At 45.8% G+C, this 17,964-nt stretch overlaps 1 protein-coding gene across 19 annotated transcripts in view; it reads right to left on the reverse strand.

Annotated features, from left to right (window-relative positions):
- The window catches only part of RALGAPA2 (Ral GTPase activating protein catalytic subunit alpha 2), a 290,584-nt gene that overhangs the window by 225,555 nt on the left and 47,065 nt on the right, over positions 1–17,964 (reverse strand). For all 19 annotated transcript variants that reach the window (XR_009596074.1, XR_009596073.1, XR_009596071.1 and 16 more), the window contains exons 5-9: positions 14,083–14,126; positions 11,244–11,421; positions 8,501–8,616; positions 4,788–4,926; positions 3,912–4,111 (exon numbers count right to left, since the gene is read on the reverse strand). Coding sequence is in view for 9 of the 19 variants with exons in the window: in XM_060397513.1 (XP_060253496.1) it covers positions 3,912–4,111; positions 4,788–4,926; positions 8,501–8,616; positions 11,244–11,421; positions 14,083–14,126 (677 nt within the window). In the remaining 10 variants the exon portion in view is untranslated. The remainder of the gene's footprint in view (positions 1–3,911; positions 4,112–4,787; positions 4,927–8,500; positions 8,617–11,243; positions 11,422–14,082; positions 14,127–17,964) is intronic.

Below are 17,964 nucleotides of genomic sequence, written 5' to 3' on the forward strand. Positions count from 1 at the left end.
TCAGTGGTCATGGCTGCCAGCGTGGCGTGGGACTTCAGGGCAACCGTATTCTCTCTCTCCCATGAATCATGCCACCAAACAAGAATACTGGTCAAACCAGATTCTCCGAGGGGTAACTGAGTTAGTCCCTTCCCTCTCCAGTGAAAAATACTGTCAAGGATATTAGTTTCTGATCAAAAGGAAGTAAATTCACTTTGGGGGAAAAAACACACACACACAAAAACATCTCATACATGACTTTTAATGTAGTAGTAGTGGAAAGTGTGAACCCTATTTGGAAGCAGAATTTAAAATACTGTTTTAAAGGGATTTGATAACAGCATTCAGTATATTCTTTGAAAAGAAGTTCTGGATCAGCTCACTGAGACAGTGATGTTCCCGTTACATATGTAAAATTACATGAAATTTGAAATTCCAAACAAATATTTTCAGGAGACAAATACAATTATAGGTGCTTTTATTCCTTCAACTCCGTTTCCAGAATTTAATATTCAGTTGTTTAAACTGCTTTCTCTCCTGTATAATGTAAATGAGGAGTGGAACACATGGCAGACGCACATGAGATGAGACGGAAGCACAGCAGTAAGGCAGAGATGAGGACACGGGAGACAGGTAGGCTGAATAATGACCACCCTCCCCAAGATGTCCACACCCAAGTGCCTGGAACCCAGGTCTGTGCTGCCTTCCATGGCAGAAGGGACTGAGCAGATGGATTAAATTCGAGATGTTGAGATGGGGAGGGTACCCTGGATTACCTGGGTAGACCCACGGTAACCACAGGATCCATAAGGAGGCAGGAGATGCAGACACAGAGAAGATGATGCACAGATGGAAACAGACGCAGAAATGATGTGATGAGGAGCCACAGGGCAGGGGACACAGGCAGCCTGTGGAGGCCAGATAGGGAAGACACTGACCCTCCCCTAGAGCATCTGACACCCTGACTTTAGCCACTGAGACTGATTTGGGCCCTCTGACTTCCTGAGTTGTAAGAAAATGCATTTGTGGAAATTAGCTACAGTGGCAGGAGGAAACTGACATAACTGACTGTGAAGTGTATGAGCAATCTGGACCACGGCAGTGGCCACGTCTGGGCATGGCCGTGTGCAGGGCACAGGAGCCGTGGACCTGCGTGGTGCCTGCTCTTATCCCTTTCCCCCTTACGGAACCCCTAGATCTCTGCCCCCACCCCGACCCTACCCTGGTCTGCAGCCGCACCTGCCTCAGGGGAAGCTGACCGGCCCCTAACACCAGGGGAGCCTTCTGCTTCCTGGAAGCTGGTCACCACCACCCCCACCCAGAGGTGTTCACAGCTACAGACTGGAGTCAATCAGCACCTTGCTCTTTCCTAAGAGCACGCAGGTAACCTAAATTGTTCTGCTCACACAAAAGGGAAGGGCTCTGTGTTTCTGGATTGTCTCAATATGTGAACTAAGAAGGAGGGCCCCGGCTGCTGCTGCTAACATAAGGGAGGAACCAGAGGGAAAGGGCAGAGGAGAGAAACAGGGCACATGTGGCCACAGCTACAGCTGCAGCAGCCTCGTCTCCAGCTGCTCTTGTAGGAGAGTGAAACATTTCTCTTATGGATAAGACAATTTGAACTCTGGCGCCTTGTTTTCTATTAGGGTGATAAAACCCTCCTAACAGATTCTGGAGGTCAGAACCTTGTGACACTTTAGCTACAGAGTAAAAGGAAATGACTCACAAGTGTGAAGAGTCAACAGGGAGAAAATTAGAACCTGGAAGTGGTGGTTAATATGCCAGTTGTGGGACTTCTCATAATCCGGATGTATTTTTTTAGGAAGGAGCAACTTATTTTCAATAAGCACAGGTGATAGTTTTCTGAAACTCTGAAACTGGGAGGGGGAGAACTGGGGGGAAAGAAAGATCCTTTCTCTGATAGTGTTTTGAACTGCCTGAACAACCACATTAGACGCCATGAACGAAAAGTTTATCAGAGTGTCACTGAATTTCTTACGTTTCCTACAAATTTTTGTCTACTTGCGATTTTCCGATTTTGTCTACCTGATAGGTGAAAAAAGGGCTCTCATAGCTGCTCAGAACTAACTGTGTTTCCCTGACTGCTGGGGAGGTCCAGGGCCATGCTTATTTCCTCTTCTATGACCTGCCTTTCACCTCCTTCATTCATTTTTCAATCAGCTGTTTGTCTTCACGTCTATTCATAGGTGCTCTTCATACAGCAGAGATATGAACACTCCAACAACCGTATAGTACGACAAACGCTCTCCACAGTCTGTTGCTTGGGCCTAGCTTTATGTTATCTTTTGACAAATAAATCTTTTTCCTGTTTTTCAAAATAAAGTCGAACCTCATTTAGTCTTTGGTTTGCGGGTTTCATCTCTACCGAAGGTGGTCTACCACTTCCTAAGTTTATACATTTCCCCTAGATTTTTTCCTAAATTCTTGATCACTTTGTTTTTATACTTAGACTTTAAATCAACTTAGGCCTTAAACCAATGTGACTGTGTGCTGATGTACATGATATGAAGTGAGATTTTGAGAAAGGGACAAACAGACAGGTTGCTCTGGCTTCCAGGGCTGCAGATTAGATTAGGTATTCGGTGCTAATCTCAGCGTCATTCCTTTGACATAGCTGCGGTTTCTGTTTGGAAGTCTGTATCATTTTTCCTTTAACCCCTGACGGTCAAATGTCTGTTTAGTTTGGTGTCTGTTTTGCTAATTCTTCCTGGGGCTCACAGGCCCTTTCAGTTTAAGGCACGACTTTTTTTCTTAGCTCAGGTAAGCTCTCCTTACTCTTGGTTTAATTGTTATGCCCTGTTCTTTCCTTCTGCCCTCACAGTGTCTGCAAAGTAGGTCTGCACCTACAGTCTTATCTATTAATAATAGTTTCTGAGTTCCACCTCTAATTTTTTTTTAATCAATGTTGCGCGACAGTTCTTCAGAAAACCAATTTTGTCCTCAGCAGTGACTATTACCATATTGAGTTTACCTACTAAATTTGTCAACTGAGAAATTAAAGTTGTTTTTTTTTTAACTTTTAGCGAGTCTTTTGTGTCTCTTATTATGGGCCCTGTGCTCTGGACCCGCTGGGTGCTCCACCATGAGGGGACTGAGGACTCCTCGGCAAGGGCATGGGTGGTGCACCCTCCAGCCTGGGACAGACGTCACATGTCTGGGAACTGCAGGGCATCGGCCAGCCTGCACCAACTGGACCACACTTCCTGGCTCTGTCCTTGGAGCCAATAAATCAGAGCACACAAAACCGTGACTCCTCCAAGCAACGGCCACTCTGACTTTACAAGGTGTCCTGCTCTGCCTGCACAAAAGCCCGAAGACATGTCACCTGCCAGGAAAGCCCCATGCATCTGACCAAGGCCAGGGAGAGAGCGAGGCCCCACAGGCCCCACGTGAGAAGAGGGCTTCACCCAGGCCTCAGAAAGCACTCCCTTCTGTTCCGGGGACCCCATCATGGCTCAACAACTGCCTGAAATCCAGAGGTGCTGACCCACCCCTTCCCCGAGAGCCCAGGGGGCACCTGGAAGGCTCAGGTGACCTCTCCGTGACCACCTCATGATTGCTGGGAACCTTCCCTGGACTGGAATGAGCAAGGCCAGGGAGGTCCTCTGTCTCGCGCTCAGAGGTCACTGGGGCCTGAGTGAAGGAGGGGAGGTGAGAGGGAGCCAGGAGCATACACGTCAGCCACCTGCTCAAAAGGCCACAAGGTTGCCTCGTCATGGCAAGGCCAAGAGAACCCAGCAAGTGCTAACTTACGCTTCCTCTGAAACCTCAGCATCACAGAGGGTGGAGCCAGTGAAACTGAGTCCCCTTAGCCAACAATGAGAGCCAACAGCCTTGACAGTCCATTATTTTGGTGTTAGTAGGGCTTAAGACACCAGAATTAAAAGGTAAAAAAGTGATGAATGACATACCTGAATGATTTTAGGCAATACATCAACTCCATTCTTAGTGTTCTGTGTTGCAGTTAGATACTTTTTTTCCAAAAAGAAAGTCACCATCCACTTAATGAAGACGACACGAGCTGCCATGTATGGGATCTTTGTGCTATAAATGCTCTCATTGTCTCGAGTGGTCGTGACATACACAGGCTTTGGTCTCAGGTGGGGGATGTCTGCAGGACAAGAGAACACATGATCAGGTTAGCGAATCTTTTCTTTTCTTTTTTAATGTGGACCATTTCTAAAGTCTTTATGGAATCTGTTACAATATTGCTTCTGCTCTATGTTTCGTTTTTTAGCCATGAGGCATGTGGGATCTTAGTTCCTCAACCAGGGATTGAACCTGCACCCTCCGCATTGGAAGGTGAGATCCTAACCACTGAACCACAGGGAAGTCCCCGGGTTCATGACTCTTAACATCATATAACCCCTAAGAATGTTTCCATTTCTAATTAAATAGACATATATCTGGTTGCTTAAATGCTGCTGTTTAGTTGCTGAGTTGTGTCCGCCTCTTTTGTGACCCCACAGACTGTAGCCCACTAGGCTTCTCTGTCCATGCGGATTCTCCAGGCACGAATACTGGAGTGGGCTGCCATGCCTTCCTCCAGGGGATCTTCCCGACCCCAGGGATCAATATACCATGATCCGTATCAAATTACTCCTGAGTTACAGGACCCACAGATGGCCTTTATTGCTCAGGACTCGGGCAAATCTCAGTCTATACAAATCATTTATTAAGAAACTGGAAAACTCTTACAACAAAGTGACCACTAAATATGAAAAAAAAATTTATTTTACTTAATCATTGTAAGAGACGAGACCGCACACACAGCTATCAGTACTCACCCAGCACAGGCTTATAGATGTTGGTTAACTTGGTAAACGAGGGAAACAGATGAGGAAGGTAATACTTTCGAAACAACGTAAACAGAAATTTAAACCCAGTCTCCTGATTCTCCTTATGCTTCCACTCCAAGCTTGCAGCCTTCAGATAATAGTAATGACGGGGGGCGGGGCGGGGGGGAGAACATACATATAGTTACACTTCACATTAATGAATATCAACTGAAATGCTGATACACTGTTAAAACCCCTATCCTAAATGAAACACCTGACAAATAGCATTGACCATCATGTAATAACATCTTAAAACTGAAACGGTTCCATGAATGAATACTTCAAAGCAAAACAGTAACTACATAAAAAACAGCATTTTTACTGGATATTCAAGAAAGAAAAAAATCAAAGCTTATGGTATCTTTTAAACTTGCCCCACTACATCATTCCTGTATTTTTTTCTCCATGTTCCTTGTGATGATTTAACACTCTTTGTGCCCTTAAAATGTTTATACAGAAGTAATCAGGTGCTTTTTTTTTAAATGCAAAAAAGGCCATTTATAATACACCAGAACTAAAGAAACAGTCTCTTGCAAGAATTTCATACCATGTTACCTACATGAAAAAAAAATCATTATCAAAACACAAAACTACAGAATCTTGCAAAGGGCACAAAAAAGCAATCCAAAGGCTACATGTGCAACTGAATCACTGCTCTATGCACCTGAAACTGACATGACATTGTAAATCAACTATTTTTCAATTAAAAAAACAACACAATCTGCAGGCTGGGATAAGCCATTAAGTTTAAAGCTCCCATGTGTGAAGACACTGCTGCTGCTGCTGCATCACTTCAGTCGTTTCCAACTCTGTGCGACCCCATAGATGGCAGCCTACCGGGCTCCCCTGTCCCTGGGATTCTCCAGGCAAGAATACTGCAGTGGGCTGCCATTTCCTTCTCCAATGCATGAAAGTGAAAAGTGAAAGTAAAGTCGCTCAGTCATGTCTGACTCCTAGCGACCCCACTACTTCCCTGTCAGATAGCCAGCTCTGTGTAGGCCCGGCGGGAACGTTGCAAACACTTCCCCCCGCAAGGAGCGGCCCACACAGGCCAGGAACCCAGACAGGTGATCGAGAGCTGTCTCCTACCACCTAGGGAAATGTGGTGTGAACAGGCCCTTTGAGAGTGCCTACTGGTGGCTGTCATGCTTGTGAGACCACCGAGCTCCAGAGCAAAGCATCCCAACATCCTCCTGACGAGCCCACCCGGAGCACCTGCAGTCCAGGGACGAGGGGCCCGGTGTCCATCACCTGTCAGAATCCCTCCAAGTACGGCAAGGAGGAAGCTCTGCTCCGAGGACCCACTTTGCCGACAGACCGGGGAAGGAGGGGCTAGTGGACACTGCATACGACACACAGTGGAGAGGGCTCACCACCACCCTCTACCAGTCCTCCTCTGCTGGGATCCAGGGTGTTATGGGATCAGCGTGCCACACAGCTCATTAGTGACACGTCTGGAATGAAACCCAAGTCTCCCAGCACACCCGGGTTTTGGCTACTCTGCTGTTTTTCTGCAATGGATAGAAGGCCAGACCCAACCACTCCTGGATAGATGGGGCTGAGATGTGGGCAGCAGGGGCCCACAGGGCCAGGGCACAGAGCTTTTCAGAGGTGAGAGGACCCAGGCTGGCACTCAGGATGCGAGAATCCTGAGTCTGTGGTGCTGCTAGAGGAACTGGGGAGAGAAGAGCAGATGGGGTCACCCTAAGGGACACGGGGCACAGAGGGGGCAAAGGAAATGTAGCTTTCAGAGAAAACTGGAAAAGAGGGGGAGTGGGGGGTCATCCCAGGAGGAGAGACCCTGAGGAAGGAGGGGTCCCCTCGAGTCGTCCAGAGGTCCAGGATGGCCAACACTCATGTCCTTCTCTGGACCTGACACACCAGACCCTGCTCACCCTGGGCCCCCGATTTCATGGTGACAAGACAAAAAAGGCAGGTGACAGTGGGTGTCATGGGCCCACTGGGTGAGGAACTGGATGGGCAGAGTTACACATCAACTGAAGCTAAAGCTCCAATACTTTGGCCACTTGGTGCAAAGAGCTGACTCACTGGAAAAGACCTGATGCTGGGAAAGACTGAGGGCAAGAGAGAAGGGGGCACCAGAGGATGAGATGGTGGCATAGCATCACCAACTCAATGGACATGAGTTTGAGCAAGTTCCGGGAGTTGGTGATGGACAGGGAGGCCTGGCATGCTACAGTCCACAGGGCCACAAAGAGTCGGACACAACTTAGTGACTGAACAACAACACAGCAGGTTGTGAGAGGAAGGACGGAGCCTGAACATATGCCCTGGAGAAGCTCACGGACCAGGGATGTGTTTGCTGAGAGGACAGAAACAGTAGCATTTCCCAAACCACATCGACGTCCAGAAATACTGACTGAGAGACATAAATTCCCTGGTGAAATCAGAAGTGAATGATTTATTAAGAAAAAGGATCATCTGACATAAAGGAGGCCGTGCAGGATGAGATAATCCACGGGTCTCCTTCAGGCCCCTGCCCTTTGCCCATCACTCTGGACCCGCCCGGTCAGCCCCGGGGCCGGCTCCTCTGCCATCCAGCCTCCACAGCACAGAGAAAGGGGCAGCAGAAGAGCAAACAGGCAGAAGCAGAGACACAGGGAGATAACAGACACTGCTACACTGGTCTCTGCCCCCGGCTCCTGGCACAGAGGCCCTAGCTCCCTGCTTACTTCTTCATGACCAGAGCCCCTTCGTGAAGGGGCTCCCGGATGGGGCTGGTCACCAGCAGGACCAAGCCATGGCTGGAAGCTCGGAATTTCCAGTTGTCTCCCTGCTGCCTGCACCACTGTTTCAAGAGGAGGGAGGGGCTGGGAATGGAGTTGGTAACTGATCATCTCTCCTGCGAAGAAGCCACCACAAAAATCCCAACAGCCCCGGGTTTCAGGGAGTGTGCGGGTTGAACACATGGACACTCCAGGAGGGTGACGCACCCCCGTCCACAGCGACAGAAGCCCCCACACTCAGGACCGCTACCCCAGACCTCACGCCGTGTGTGTTTTCATCCCGCCGTCACCTGTGTCCTTTGCCACACCCTTTCCTAAATGGGCAACTGTGAACCAATGCCTCCCCCAGTTCCGTGAGCTACTCTAAAATTCACTGAACCTGAGGAGGGACTCACGGGACCCTCTGATTTGTAGCCAAACTGAATGGAAGCTGCAGGCAACCTGGGGGCCGGCTACCTGTGACTGGCACTGAGTGGGAGCGGGAGGGATACAGGCCAGAGAACCTTCCTGTGAGGTCTGAGACCACCTCGGGTAGGCAGGGTTGGGAGTGAGTGAAACTGCGACACTGGTATTGCAGAGAATGACTTGGTGATTCAGATCCCCACGCATTTGTTAAGCAGTGTCATACATGAAGTGAATAATATGAGACTGTATGAAAGTAAAGGAGGCAGATGGAGGACGGAACTGCTTCCTTCACACACACACACACACACACACACACACACACACACACACACACAGTAGCAGGCAGGCCTGGTCTTTGCTGAAGCATCCTAGCGTACATTCTACATTGAGTGAAATATCGCATAAAATCACCAAGAACACACAAAAGTAAAAAATACGGACAAACAGGAAGAAAAGAGGCAGTGTTTGTCTAGTTTCTACTGAATCATCCATGGTTCCGCTCACTCATACCTGAGTAACCATGTATTTCAACAGTACTTGAAGAAAAAAGCACGTTTGGTCCTCGGTGATCTTCTCCCCTGATACGGCTGGCAGCAGTGGAGTGATTTCTTCTGGATGGATCTTCGCTGCAGAGTGGGAAACAAGGAAAGCGCCTTCACCAAAGTTAAATTTCAAACAGGGCTTTAAAAATGGCCTCTATTAAAATACACATGCCTATATGGACTACAGACAAATGGTACTGATTAACCTATTTGCGAGGCCTGAATAGATGCAGATGTAGAGAAAGGATAGGCGGACGTGGGGGAAGGGGAAGGTGGGACCAACTAAGAGAGCAGGACTGACATATTTATGCTACCTTGTGTAAAACAGATGGTCGTGGGATGCTGCTGCAGAGCACAGGGAGCTCAGCTCGGTGCTCTGACATGACCAAGAGGGGTGGGGTGGGGGGTGGAGTGGGAGAGAGGCTCAAAAGGGAGGGGATATATATGTATACTTGTAGCTGATGCATGTTGTTGTATGGCAGAAACCAATACAACATTGTAAAGCAATTATCCTCCAATTAAAAAAATTTTTTTAAGTGCCTCACTTTGCTGTACGGCAGAGACTAGCACAACGCTGTAAATCAACTATATTCCAACAAAAACTTTAAAAGGTAAAGCAACATAAAATAACCAAATACAACACATGTACCAAGCACTGGAACTGCTCACACCACAGGCCAGGCCACGTGACCAGAGGAGAGATGCCCACAAAGCCACCTCCCTCACTGGACCATTCCTCACCCTGCACCTTGTGCTCTGACCAGCCCAAGGTCAAATACCTGTCACTGGGCAATACAGTGATCCGCAGTGACAAATCAGCGGCCCTAATGGGCAAGTTCCTTGAAAACTCCCTGGGCTCAAAAGATGCCATCAATAGTCCCATGAGGCCACCACTGCTCTTCCATGAAAACTGCATGAGAATACACACCTGATGACAAAGGGCCTGGAGCATCAGGGACTTCCCTGGGGGCCCGGTAGTTAAGAATCTGCCGTCCAATGCAGGGAACATGGGTTCAGCCCCTGGTTGGGGAGGAACGATCGCACAGGCCATGGGGCAACTAAGCCCAAGCAATGCAACTACTGAGCCCAAGTGCTGCAATGGAGAGAGTGCACGCCAAAACGGAGACGCCGTGTGCCACAAATAAGATCCTATGCAGCTGGACCATAAAGGAAGCTAAGCACTGAGGAACTGATGCTTTTGAACTGTGGTGTTGGAGAAGGCTCTTGAGAGTCCCTTGGACTGCAAGGAGATCAGTCCTGAACATTCATTGGAAGGACTGATGCTGAAGCTGAAGCCCCATTACTTTGGCCACTTGATGCGAAGAGCCAACTCACTGGAAAAGACCCTGATGCTGGGAAAGATTGAAGGCAGAAGAAGGGGACGACAGAGGATGAGGTGGTTGGATGGCATCACTGACTCTATGGACAGGAGTTTGAGCAAACTCCAGGAGACGGTGAAGGACAGGGAAGCCTGGCGTGCTGCAGTCCATGGGGTTGCAGAGTCGAGCACGACTTCATCAATTGAATAACAATAACAACCCAAATAAATAAATATTTTTTAAAAAAGAGCCAGGGGAGCAAATGAACTAATAAAACAATCGCTGTACGGAAAACAGGCAGCAGTTTGGGATGCAGATTTAAATCTCATGAACAGCAACAGAAGCACTTGCTCCAGCCAGACACACCATGTGTCTCTGCTCCTGCCAACAGCTGTCCCCTCCCTTCCCCTCCAGTTTCCTCCACTCCAGTAAATCTCTCCTGTCATCATTTCATATAAAACAGGCTCCAGTTCTGTCAGTTCAAATGTCTCTAAAACAGGAGTATGCAGATGACGCCACTCTAATGGCAGAAAGCGAATAAGAACTAAAGGGCCTCTAAATGAGGGTGAACAGGGAGAGTGAAAAAGCTGGCTTAAAGCTTGACATTCAAAATACTAAGATCCTGGAATCCGGTGCCATCACTTCATGGCAAACAGATGGGGAAAAAATGGAAACAGTGGCAGAGTTTATCTTCTTGGGCTCCAAAATCACTGCGGAGAGTGGCTGCCACCACAAAATTAAAGACACTTGCTCCTTGGAAGAAAAGCTATGACAAACCTAGATGGCATATTAAAAAGGAGAGACATCACTTCGCTGACAAAGGTCTGTATAGTTAAAGCTATGGCTTTCCCAGTAGTCATGTATGGATGTGAGAGTTGGACCATATAGAAGGCTGAGCACCGAAGAATTCATGCTTTCGAACTGTGGTGCTAGAGAAGACTCTTGAGGGTCCCTTGGACTGCAAGGAGATCAGTCCTAAAGGAAATCAACCCTGAATATTCACTGAAAGAACTGATGCTGAAGCTGAAACTCCAATACTTTGGCCACCTGATTCGAAGAGCTGACTCACTGGAAAAGACCCTGATGCTGGGAAAGACTGAGGGCAGAAGGAAAAGAGGGCGACAGAGGATGAGATGGCTGGACGGCATCATGGACTCAACAGACATGAGTCTGAGCAAACTCAGGGAGATAGTGAAGGACAGGGAAGCCTGGCATGCTGTAGTCCTTGGGGTCGCAAAGAGTCGGACAGGACTTGGGACCAAACAATAACAATTCCTCTTCAGAATCCATCCATGAAACCGTGGTTTCTGTTAGGAAAAGGACAGAATGAGGGATTCCTTATCGCAATGTGGAGGGTAGTTTCCGCCTATTGGATGGGCCAGCGTCACTCACCATCAGCCACGCTGGGCCCAGGGTTGATGAGCGTGTCCAGTGTACAGGGCCCCCTGGACGACATGATGGCAGGGAATCCCGGCACCAGGCTAGCAAAAATCAGCACCTGCTCTTCTGCACAGTTCGTCTGAAGTGCTTGAAGCCACAGAAGAAACAGCCGGATTCCTTCACATCTTATCTAAAAACAAACCCAAAGGCAGCAAAATGAAACATGCATCATACTTATATAAATGTACTACAGTGCAGCATGGGTTCTGAGGACAGATCTAGAAGCTCAAAGCATCACTGAAGTCCTGCACCAAGTCCTTCCCTGCGTGACCAGCAAGCAAGGACACTGCAGCCCAGCACGAGAGCCGGAGGGGCTGGGCTCCAGTGCAGCCTCAGCCACTTTCTAGCTGAGCTGTGAGTGTGGAGGACCGCTTCACTTCCCCGTGCCTCACCTCCCCAGCGGTGAAGCAGGGGTGATAACAAAGTTTATCACCAAGTGCTCGTATATGGTGAAGTGGATTGGAACTGCCTGGCTCACAGTAACTGCTACCTAAGCATTTCCCAGTAGTTGCATTTCATTCTTTACAGCAATGGTGCCCAGATCATCAACGCTTGATTACTCATGAAAACCACACAAAGAGAATCTTGCTCCAGATTTACACCGTGCTCTGGATGGAACCTGTCAGGTCACTACATTATACACAGGTACCATGTTCTTGAAATCAGAACACTTAGAGCTAAAAGGGCCCCACGGACCTGGCTGAGGGGGACAGGCAGCCTCTCGCTTCCCTATCCTATTCTCCCGATGACTTTCCCTGGCTCCAAATAGTCAGCATCACCCATAGAAAAACATCAATACAGGCAGATGTGACCTTTTTCCTTCTCTGCACTTAAAACTTTCAGCTTCATCCCATTCCTAGAATTCATAAGCACAGGTAACTCCATCTTTATACCCCTAAATGGCTGGAAAGGTGATGTCAATAAAAGAGATTAAATAAGCAAAAGAGATGGAAAAAAAATATTAGATGCAGCTGAAAGATGTAGTTGAGCTCCGAAAGCCGGCAACTGAGGGGCTGCCTGGTGCCTTTTCAGTGACACCAAAATGTGTTAATTTCTAAAGAGCCAGGGTTCAAACCAGGCCCAGGGTCTGCAGGAAAGTAAGAGGGGAGGAGAGATGGAAAGAAGGGAGGAAGGGAAGGAGAGGAGGGAAGGAAGGGGGACAGGGGATGAATGAAATGAAAGGGAGGGAGGAGGGACAGAGGGTGGAAGGAAAAAAGGGAGGGGCGAGGATGTGGGGGAAGATGGAGCGAGAGGAGGGAGGGAAAGCTTGGTTGACTCCCCAGAGAACTCAAATATACCAAGACAGTCACCCCATTAATGGTGATCCCCGGGAGCCCCTCTAGACAAGCCCTGGGCTCAGCACTGACCTGCCTTGCTCTCCCCTGCTCACACCTGCCCAGCAGGTAAGTGGTGACTTTGCTAAGTACATAATACGATTCACCGCCAGACCAAAAAAAAAAAAAAAAAAATCAGGGCTCTATGTGTATCTAACCAAATTATATCAAATTTAACAAGAGGAAGGTTTCTAGACACTTTGAAAAAGTCTCCAACTTTTTATGTTAACTGTATTTAAAGTGAAGTGAAGTCAAAGCCGCTCAGTCATGTCCGACTCTTTGCAACCCTGTGGACTATACAGTCCATGGAATTCTCTAGGCCAGAATACCAGAGTGGGTAGCCATTCCCATCTCCAGGGGATCTTCCCAACCCAGGGATTGAACCCAGGTCTCCCACATTGCAGGTGGATTCTTTACCAGCTAAGCCACACAGGAAGCCCAAGAATATTGGAGTAGGTAGCCTATCCCTTCTCCAGGGGATCTTCCCAATCCAGGAATTGAACTAGGGTCTCCCGCATTGCAGGTGGATTCTTTACCAACTGAGCTATTAAGATAATTAAATATAAATAAGGTCAATAATAAATGGAAGATAACAACCTGGTAAGTTTTAGCTATAAGACCATTAATTAAAATAGAAAGGAGAAAATATAGAAAAATCGTGAAACTATACACAGTTCATCTCTTTTTTTTTTTCAACAAGTAAGAGAGCACGAACCTATACAGTTTGAGTGGTTAGGGGCTGCTAAGCTAATATAAACCCCAAAATATATTAGCTTATTAAAGGCACACACATAAATTAAATAGCTATGAGTGAATTATCTTCCATAAAATACACATCCTGGTTTCTCTTGCTACTTATGTTTCAGGGTCATAAGTATTATTCCGGTATTAAACAGTATACTGTCATTTTAAAAGGCAGAGTCATTTAAAATAAGCCAATTTTAATCTAAATTATAAGATCAATCTGCTGCAAAAAATAAAAAAAGAATAATAAACATTCAAGGGTAAGGTTCTGCTGCCCTTTTTCTCCACAGCATTCTCAAAAATAGCAAAAAATGATTCAGAGACAACTATAGTTTTTAACAAGATTACTGGGGTGTACAGAATCAGAAACATTAGCTCTGAGGCTTAGGCAGGACCTGGTTCAACCCCTTCTCTTTCCAGCGATGAAGCTGAAGCAGTCAGCACCTCAGCTGAATAGCAGAATCAAAATCAGAATGCAGGATCCCAAACTCCCAGTCCCAAGCCACCTTTTAAGGTTGAAAATGTCTATCACAGTAAATTATGATGTAAGAACAAAAACTCCAACAATATTTGTCATATCATTTCTCAATAAAAAACTAAAGTTAAATGGATTTTAAAGAAGTTTTTTTAATGGCCTAATGCTGTCACTTTATGGTATGAATAAGTTTAAAAGTAACGAAAAAAGCCATTACATTTGCATCTAAAATAAATACCTTAATAGAATTTCCAGTGTGTAGAAGCTTCTTTAAAGTTGAGCCTGAAAGTTTTAAACAATGAATTAGAAATGGAATATATGAATGCATATTTAAGATCTATTTTTTAAAGATCTATTTTTAGTTTTAGAAAGAAAAAAATGTGCTTATACCATTTTTCAAACATAAAAGGAAGAAGGCTGACCTTCAGAAGCAAAGCAATGTCACAGAAGGAGAGATGTTTTCAGGATAAAAGCATTTTAAGTATGAACTTCTCCAAATTCTTTTGAAAGAGTCAAAATGATTGATAGCAAGGTAACCTAAATGCCCACACAGTGGATTGATTATGCGAAAATGTCTCTGTCAGGCACAAAATGAATGACTTTTTTAAATCTCTAAAGGAAAACATAATATAAAACTACCGCTCACAAAACATTTTTACAAGAACATTTTACGAATATTCAGGACAGCATGCCGCTCTGCTTGCAATGACAACCACATTTATGGCTTCAGTCCATCAATAAATCACCTTGCAGAGCCCTTGGGTCACCGTCAAGGAGAGGGACTCGAAAGTTTGGTCAGAACTACTTCAGCCAAGAGCAAAACCATGGAGCGCAGCCTATGGGGCCAGAAGGCTCCCTCAGGAGGATGGAGACATGTACCTGTGACTCTCTAGATGTATCCATGCCTTCAGCATGGAAACGGCTTGGCAACCCCACCTCAGTATCACATGTGGCACCTAAATGAGGTCTCAACCTCAAAAAGGATATAATCTTTTAAAATGAGAATATACTGGAAGTCTTAATCTTTTCTTCCAATTTTTTGAGAAAAAAATACTATTTAGATTTCCTGATGGAGAGTTTTGTGCGACATTTTATTTATTTTCTTTTTTATTTAAATTTTTATTTTTACTTTATTTTACTTTACAATACTGTATTGGTTTTGCCATACATTGACATGAATCTGCCATGGGTGTACATGAGTTCCCAAACATGAACCTCCCTCCCACCTCCCACCCCATATTTTAAAACTGGATATCACTTTCCAACACCAACGTAGTTCAAAGAAACAGAGTCAGTCCCTTGACAATTGCTGCAGGCTGTATCTATGTGGACACGCATGTGAGCTAAGTCACTTTGGTCGTATCTGACTCTTTGCAACCCCATGGATTGTAGCCCGCCAGGCTCCCCCGTCCACAAGATTCTCCAGGTAAGAATACTGGAGTCGGTTGCCATGCCATTCTCTGAGAGATCTTCCCAACCCAGGGATCGAACCTGCGTCTCTTACATCTCCTGCATTGGCAGGTGGGTTTTTCATCACTAGCACCACCTGGGAAGCCCCATCTATGTGGACAGATACACAAATATCAGCTAAATGCATGCACCTTAGGAATTCATTAGCCAGAAGGAAATTACTAGTTTTCTGAAGGAACTTTGTATGACTGCTGTAACACCTAATGCTGCGCTCAGAGGAAACTCACCACTATCGTGACTAGGCAGCAGCACTAGATTACCAATGATTTGTGATTAAATGAGGAAGTGCCTGCTTCCCTCTACTCCTATCACCAAAGCATGTCCAGTGATTTGGGGTCCAGAGTCAGCACTGCCTGGGTGGGGCTCTTAGAGCTGAGGCTCAAGTGCCTATGCTCACAGGACTACCTCTCCCACACTCACCCACCAACTGGTCCTCATCCCTCGGTTCCCTGTTCATCCATTCTTGGACAAAGTCCATCCTGCCCCAGTTTAGTTTTTGCTTCATGATGCCTTGGGGGACCTGGTGATGCTTGGCAGGTCCAGCAGACACCTCACCTCCCAGGAGACTGGGGATAAAGTCTGCACAGACAGCTCTCTTCCAAGACATCTGAAAAATCCACCGTCTTACAACGCATCCTCGGAAACACTTTATCCAGTCATTGTGTGTGACCACTGGGGATTGTCAGTCCTTCCCCATCTTGAAATGAGCCCAGCATTTTTATTTTAAACTTTCAGCCTACCCATAATTTCCTGTATCCACTCTTCCCTGCACAGGGAGGAGTAAATACATATAAAAAGGACAGACTTTACCAACAGACACAGGGAATCTCTGCTCGTTATCTGTCAATAGTCCTCTGCTTTTTAAAACGATCCTGTTAATTTGTCATAGCCCAAAAGAAAACTAATATATATCTGATCTACTCCATCCTGTTGTATTCAGAAACTCTCAGCACACTTTTTAAATAAGAATATTATAAAGAAAAATGTGTGCAGTGCAGGCACGTATCAGTGGGTTTCAACATGAGAACTGGGGAAGAGGATCTGAGATCCTTCCCTGGCCGCATTAGGTACTTCTTTATGTTTTATTTATTTGGCTGCACCAGGTCTTAGCTGTGGCATGCAGGAACTATAGTTGAATCATTAGAAGTCTTAGTTGCAGCTTGTGGGACCTAGTTCCCTGACCAGGGATTGAACCTGGGTCCCCTGCAGTGGGAGTTCAGAGTCTCAGCCACTGGACTACCAGGGAAGTTGCCACATTAGGTATTTCTTAAAGACCCTAGGTTCACAGAGATATTTCTACTTTTACTTTACCATTACGAAATCCATTTCATTCTAACTTCAAAAAAGTTTCTGTCTACATATCATTCCTATTTGGATGTTTAAACTCCTCACTGAAACTATAATTTTCCCCAACCCCATCATTGTATGTGTCTTTTCAACCCTAATGATTTCCACTAGATTGACTCACGTGTAAAAACAACAAATAAGTACACCAAAGTAGTTGAAAAATACTTAAAAATTAGAAAGCTCAATATTGAAAGATGAAAAAGCATTAAAACTCACGTTAGCTTAAATGTTTATCACACAGAATGTATTGTAATTTTACTTTCCTGACTTTAATGGAAGCAAATTAATCACTGCTTTCAAAAATCTACTTCTTGGCTTATCTCATTTTCGACTGCAAGACTTTCAATGCTTCAGAGTCTCTTCCAATGAAGTGGCAATCCTTTAAAGGTCTTTAAAAGATATTTAAAAGATAACAAAGACATTTGGAGTCTAACATTGACATTATAAAATTCTTTATTTTTATTTTTATTTTTACTTTATTTTACTTTACAATACTGTATTGGTTTTGCCATACATTGACATGAATCCACCACGGGTGTACATGCGTTCCCAAACATGAACCCCCCTCCCACTTCCCTCCCCACAACATCCTTCTGGGTCATCCCCGTGCACCAGCCCCAAGCATGCTGTATCCTGCATCGGACGTAGACTGGCGATTCGATTCTTACATGATAGTATACATGTTTCAATGCCATTCTCCCAAATCATCCCACCCTCTCCCTCTCCCTCTGAGTCCAAAAGTCCGCTATACACATCTGAATTTTAAAAAAAAAGAAAGGAAAAAAAAAAACAACTCCCTGTGTGTGTGCATCATGCCTCAAACCAATGAATAAGCAATGGCAGTATGACCCCAGAGGAGCGATAAGGGCGTGGAGAAACGCCACGAGGGTGGTGCACAAGCTCTGCTGGAAGTGCCAGTGGAGCAAAGGCACAGGACCTTCTGGCACTGAAACATCTAAGAACAGGGGAGCAGCAGTCCACTGGAGGAGACTGACATTAGCAACAACTTTCTCAGACTGAATCAAGGGCCTAAACGTGAAACATATGACTGCACACTCTAGGAGAAAACACAGATCTTTTGCGATCTTGGGTTAGGCAAAGATTCATCAGACAAGACACCAAAAGCAAAATTCATAACAGTAAGACTGATACCCTGGACTTCATCAAAATTAATAACATCTACTCCCTGAAGTAAACTATTATGACTGAAAAGACAGACCAGAGATGGGAAGAAAATATTTCCAAATCATATGTTTGATTAAAACACTTATAACCAAAATATGTGAAGAGCCCTTAGAATTCA

This window comes from Ovis aries, chromosome 13 (genome assembly GCF_016772045.2).
Source record: "Ovis aries strain OAR_USU_Benz2616 breed Rambouillet chromosome 13, ARS-UI_Ramb_v3.0, whole genome shotgun sequence".
Lineage (NCBI taxonomy): Eukaryota > Metazoa > Chordata > Mammalia > Artiodactyla > Bovidae > Ovis > Ovis aries.